The sequence below is a fragment of the Elephantulus edwardii genome, unplaced genomic scaffold (assembly GCF_000299155.1).
Source record: "Elephantulus edwardii isolate Elephantulus edwardi_28Jun2011 unplaced genomic scaffold, EleEdw1.0 scaffold00102, whole genome shotgun sequence".
NCBI lineage: Eukaryota > Metazoa > Chordata > Mammalia > Macroscelidea > Macroscelididae > Elephantulus > Elephantulus edwardii.
Genome location: NW_006399852.1, coordinates 315,420 through 321,753, shown reverse-complemented (window position 1 = coordinate 321,753; position 6,334 = coordinate 315,420). Strand labels below are relative to the sequence as shown.

At 41.1% G+C, this 6,334-nt stretch overlaps 1 protein-coding gene and 1 pseudogene across 3 annotated transcripts in view; both read left to right on the top strand.

The window, feature by feature from the left end:
* Positions 1 to 5,746, top strand: part of LOC102853896 — a 7,176-nt pseudogene extending 1,430 nt beyond the window's left edge.
* LOC102871237 (protein-L-isoaspartate(D-aspartate) O-methyltransferase-like) overlaps positions 1 to 6,334 on the top strand; it is a 55,528-nt gene that overhangs the window by 15,070 nt on the left and 34,124 nt on the right. For 2 of the 3 annotated variants that reach the window (XM_006891639.1, XM_006891640.1), the window contains exon 2: positions 6,074 to 6,178. The exons of the other annotated variant lie outside the window; for it this stretch is intronic. In XM_006891639.1, coding sequence (XP_006891701.1) covers positions 6,074 to 6,178 — 105 coding nt within the window. The remainder of the gene's footprint in view (positions 1 to 6,073; positions 6,179 to 6,334) is intronic. 3 annotated transcript variants of the gene reach the window in all.

The window sequence follows — 6,334 nt, the reverse complement described above, 5'->3', positions numbered from 1 at the left end:
TATCTGACATGTCACTACCAAATACTTTTTCCCAGTCTGTGGCCTCCCTTTTTACCCTATTGGAGAAGTTTTTGGATGTGCTTCCCACCCCCACCCCCCCCGAAGAGAAAAGTGAACTGGAGTGGGGCAGGAAAATGTGCAACAATGAATGACTAGAAATCTAAGTTCTCTATAAATACTTTCATTAAAATCTCAATTTAAAGAAAAAGAAGCAGCAGCTTGCAGGGATGAAGAGTGAATTACAAGTAAACTGCTATGAGGAGGTCAAGGACCACTGCACCCTGGCGGAGAAACTGGGGAGCAGTGCCGTCCTCTCCCTGGAGGGTAATCCTTGTGAGCCCTATCAGACCCCTCCTGGAGCATCTGGCAGCCTCAGACCTGCCCGTGGGGCCTGCAGGCTGCGCTCTTCCTGCCAGACCAGAGAGACTGGGGGAATGCCACCAGGGGGAGGGCAGTTCCTTCACCCCAGTTGCCAAACAGTCCCCCCACCCCCTGGATCTTCTTCCTCCCTCCGCCCCTGTAGGCTCTGGCCATCCCAAATCACTTTTGATCTTCTAATTCCTATTGGGTTGAAACAGACCAAGTTCCCCGAGGCACCCCAGTTTAAGGGTACCTTTTTTTTTAACGACACCTCCACCTGTTCCTTTCTCCTTTCCGGGCTGCCAGTTTTTAACTGCATAAGTGACTCTGTGTGTGTTTAATTCTGTGTGTAAGTGGAATGTTTGGAGATGACCCCTCCCCATACCTGCTGGTTCCCATTCCCTTGTCCCCTGGCCATGCCCACTTGAGTCAGGACCACCTAGGAACCTTCCATTTAAAACAACCAATCAACCAATAGTAAGTTCACTAATCAAAAACCAAACCAAATAAACAAATGACAAGATGCAGAAAACAGAACTGCAGAGTGAAAAAGCAAAGAAACGTATATATTTTAAGGGAGATGATCTCTAATTTACTTGGATTTTGAGAAGAGTGGGTAATGTGAAAATGATGGCTTTTATGAGGAGTTTTAGGGCCAACTGCTAAGTTTAGAGGAAACAATCTCCCACACCACCCTAACTTCTGACATCAGCTGCAAATTCATTGGTTCCCTGAACCATCCTTGGGAACAGTGACTTTTACAAATGGACTCACAGAACTCTCTGAAGGTCACTGTTATTCATGGCATAGTTTATTGTGGGGAAAAGGTACTGATTAAATTCAGCCAAGAAAAGACATGCATTGGGCAGAGGTGAGAAGTGCCGCTTCAGAGCTGCTGTCATTCTCTGTGGTGTGGTGGTCTCCTGGCGTTTCTTTCCAGGTGCCAGTGTGCACAGAGCCTTGCTAATAAGCAGGAAGACTCATCTGAGCCTTGGTGGTGGGGGTTCTTACTGAGGCTTCACTGTGCAGGTGTTAGTGACTGGTTACCTGCATGGTTGAACTCAGTCCCTAGGGCAGCTGATACAGGGTGACCCTAAGTCACATCTTCTTGGCTCCACAGATCCTTATCTTAAATTACCTTGTTACTCTCTGGTGTGGTCATTATCTCTCAGAAGCCCAAATCTCCCTTTTCTACACAGTTTTTAGAACTAATAAGTAATTTAAAGTATTGAATATGTTTGCTTACCCTGAAAAAGACAAAGACTTGAGGTGGTTATGATAGATCTTTATAAATGTAAAAATGTTTGATTTGGTATGAAATTTAATATATTCTTTGTGGTTTTAGAGAGTAACGTGAGTACATTACAAAGCAGTTGGTTCTCTGATGGTTAGATTGATCTGAGTGTGGAAAAAGCACTACTTCGAGCTGACGAAAACACCATCAGTCGAGCTCTTTAAGGTTTGGGGACCACTGTGTTAGTGGCAGTACAGAGATAGAATTAGCATCTCAGCACACATTTCAATTCTAATGATTTTTTTCTCTCTTATTTGCTCTACAATCTTGGACAACATCAGAGCAGCATCCAAGCCACCACACATTATAACAAATTGATGATGGGCATTTGGTAATTTTGATTATGCTGGAGGTGGTCTTAGGCCATAGAGTTGGTGGTAGCCCACAGTGGCCTGTGCACAACAGAACAGAACCCTGCCTGATCTTGCACTATCCACACAGTTCCTGCTATGCTTAGCCACCTGTGTTGCAACCACCGTGTGAGCCCGTCTCATGAAGGGTATTCATTTTCACTCACTGTCTACCTTACCAAGTATGATGTCTTTCTCTAGAGATTGGCCTTTCTTGGTCAGATGCCCACAATTTGAGATGAAGTTGCACTTCTGAAGAGCATTCTGGTTATATATATCCAACACAGAATGTTTGTTTATTCTTTTGGCTGTCCGTGGTTTGTTTCATATTCTTGCCAATACCATAATTCTTAATTCATCTTCAGTTTTCCATATTCACTGTCCAACTTTCCTATGCATCTCAGACTATGGAAAACCTTATGGCTTCGGTCAGGCACACCTTACTCTTTAATGTAACAAGCTTGCACTTTTAAAAGAGGTTCTTGGCAGCAGCTTTGCCCACTGCAGTGCATTTTTTGATTTCTTGACTGGTTCTTCCATGGATGTTGATTGTGAATCCAAATGAAATGAAATTGTTGACAACTAATCTTTCCTGCATTTATCCTAATGCTGTTTATTGTTCCAGTTATAAGGACTTTTTTTTTCTTTATGGTGAGCTATACTCCATATCGAAGGCTGTAAACACTGAGCTTCATCAACATGTAATTCAAATCAATTTTGAAAACAAGTGTGTCATCTGTACAATGATGGCCCTTGGTGAGTCTTCTTCCAGGCTTCATGCCACGTTCTTCCTCATATAGTCCAGCTTCTTGTATTATTTGCTCAGCATTTAGACTGAATGATTTTAAACCATGTAGTTTGTACTTGTTCTCTTCCTTTGATGATTTCTTGTGTATGTCCAAGTTTTTGCATGAGCACAATTAAATACTCTGGAATTCCCGTTTTTCACAATAGTTTCCCTAAATAATTTTCCACACAGCAGAATGCCTTTACATAGTCAATAAAATACAATACATAAATATCTTTCTGATATTCTTCCTTTCAGCCAAGGTCTGTCTGACATTCATGATAATAACCCTGATTCCATGTCCTCTTTTGACTCCGGCTTGAATTTCAGGTCCTTGTTAAGGTATTGTGCCATTAATTTTTAATTCTCTTGAGTCAGTTGACTCATGGCATCCTAGTAAGTATCAGAGGAGAGCTATGCTTCCTCTCAGAGGATTTCTCTGGTTGATTGTTGGGAAGATGGATATCAGGGCTTTTTTTGTTTTGCCTCTGGGTGGTTTTGAACCTCTTGATTTACAGTGCAGAGTTTAGTTAATCTGTTTGCATTATCTAGAAACACCATTGAAATACTCAAAAAATCAAACCCCACTGCCATTATACCAATTTAGTGGATCTGAACCTTTGATGTTCTTATTGGCAGCCCAATACATAAGGCACTGTGCCACCAGGCTCGTTAAGGCAAACCTTGAGGGACTTAAAGATGGCACCTATCTGGCGATTCCTCTGGAGAAGGAAGGGTTATCTCCTCCATGTGATTGACAACCTCGCAAACCCCTGGACAGTCAGCTGTGAGTTAGTTTTGACTCTTTTTTTTTTTTACTATTTTGTGTGCGTGTACCGTCACATCAGATCTGACTGGTACAGGAGGATATTGCGCCTCCTTCTGTGGCAGAGCATCTGGTGGATTCGAACCGTGTTCCTCTGGGATTGCAGTGCAGCTTCTTGCCACTAGGCCACCAGAGCTCCCAGTTTTGACTCTTTAGCAATGACTTTTGTTTCTGAGTAGAGTGAAATGTTATCTCATTGTGGTGAAGAGCCTCTGATTGTAGTTTCCATTTGCGTTTTCCTTACGACCAATTAAGTTGACCATCTTTTCATGTACCTTGGTCATTTATAAATCTCCAGTATAAAAATGCCCATTCCAGTTCTTGGAAAAAGACATCATGTTTGGAAAGGTAGAGAGTTGTGAAAAAGAGGAAGACTCTCAACAAGATGGATTGACACAGTGGTCTGATGTTCATAGGGTCACTGAGTTGTGGTTGACTCAGTGGCACCTAACAACAGACAACATTCAGATCCTTTGCTCCATTTTTAATTGGGTTATCTTTTTATTATTTTTGCTTTATATATTCTTCACACAAATTTTTCATCAGGTATATGATTTAAAAATATTTCTTTCATCCCCACCTTCTTGATAGTCTCAAGCTGAAGCACAAAAGTTTTTAATTTTGATAAAATCCAAGTTACCTGTTTATTAGTTGCTCCTGCATTTGTTATGTCTTAAGAATCCATTGTTAAGTCTGATGTCCTGATGATTTATTCAAATAATCTAAGTTTTATGATTTTAACTTTTAAATTTGGGTCTTTAATTACTCTTCAGTGTGTGTATATATATATATGTATACACGCTTATGTGTGTGTGCTTGTGTGTGTGTACACGCAATGAGATATGTCTTAGTTTTCTGGTTCTGCTGCAACAGAGTTACTGTAAGTAGATGTGTTAATAAGCAAAGTTGCTGTAAGCTTTCAAGTCTCAGACCTGTGGTCAATATTTTATTCCTTACTGTTCTTTTTTTGGGTGTGATTTTTGTATGTACTTTATTATGTACCATACTGCCCTCTTCTGTTGTTTTGGTCTTGAATTGTTGCTCTGGTGGTGTAGTCTGTAACCAGAAGGCTGCTAGTCTCCATGCGTTCAAATCCACCAGCTGCTCCATGGAGAAAGATGGGCAGTCAGCTCCTCTTAAGATTTACTGTCCTGGAAAACCCAACAAAATCGTCATGATTTGGAACACTCTGAAGGACGATGATGGCAGTGAGTGAATTTGTGAGTTAAGCCTCCCTTCCCTTCCTCCTCCCCTCCCAATGATTAGGGATTATAGAGAATTGATGCATTTGAGTTGTGGTGCTGGAGATGAGTATTGAACATACCATTCACTGCTAGGAGAACAAACATGTTCAACCTAGAGAGGGTGAAACCAGGCTGCTCCTTGGAGTCAAGGATTCTGAAGCTTCATCTGACATACTCTGGGCATGTTGTAAGGAGGGACAAGTCCTTGGAGAGGGACATCATGCTTGGAAGGGTGGAGTGACAGCACAAGAGAGGAAGACCCTGGATGAAATGGATTGACTCAGGGACTGGGGTAATGATGGCAGGGGTGTCAGAGACAGTAAGGTTGGCACAGGATAGAGCAGGGTCCAGAGCTGTTGAACATAGAGTCACTATGAGTCGCAAGCAACTCGACAGCACATAAGAACAACAACAACAAATTAAAATCTGTTTATACATTTCATAAATTCTTACAGGTTTTAAGATCTGTGAGAGTAAAAACAGTGTTGTTGTGTTTGTTCTCATAGTCCTAAGCTTGTAGCATTGTGCCTGTATGTACTGAATACTCTATAAGCAAATTGAATGAGTAAATAAAGATGTTACATAGTAACGTTTTCACTTTTCTGTCTCTCTGAACTGTTTTTCATTTTACCTCTATACTACCCCTTCACATCATCTTTGGAGACTCCTGTTTCTTTGCATACCTCTTAAATGTTGCTTTTTGTTTTCCTTTTTTAATGTATTCTTCCCTGGCCACCTTCAGTTAGCTTCCATTGCTTCAGCTGTCATCTGTAGAAAGGGATATCTTTATCGTTAATCCCAGCTCTCTTTCTGGCTTGTCATACGGGTGTATGTTCTACTACTGCTAAATGCCTCCCCTTCTTCTGTTCCATAGACCGTCACTAGAGCAATGATTTATCACAAATGCTTTTATCTAGAATTTCTCCCATCTGCAAATGGAACCAGCATCTCAGGACCATCATTACCCCCACTCCCACCCCAAGTCCAGCCAGTCAGGTCTAAGTAATCTGCTAAATATAACTCAGATCTTTCAGCTTTTCTCCATCTTTACTGCTATTATTAAAGACCAGCTTGCCATTACCTGGCCATTGTCTTGTATCTTCCAGTGTTTTTTCACTAATTTGACGTCTGTCATATAGCCAGAGTAATTATTCTGAAGTACTTCTGAAGGTGTTATTCTCTTCATTAAAATATTTGCTTTATTCATTTCAGAAAATGGAATCATCAAGACAGATAAAGTATTTGAAGTAATGCTGGCTACAGACCGCTCCCACTATGCAAAGTGTAACCCTTACATGGATTCTCCACAATCGATAGGTAAGCTCTGCATCTCAGAAAATCCCTTGTTTCTCCTTCATTCCCTCTGTATTCTTTATAGATAAAATTAGGTGGAGATACCGATATTTACCTATTACGAACTGAAAAGGGTCGCTGTAGGTTTCAGGGTGAAGATCTTCTCTCACTACTCTAAAG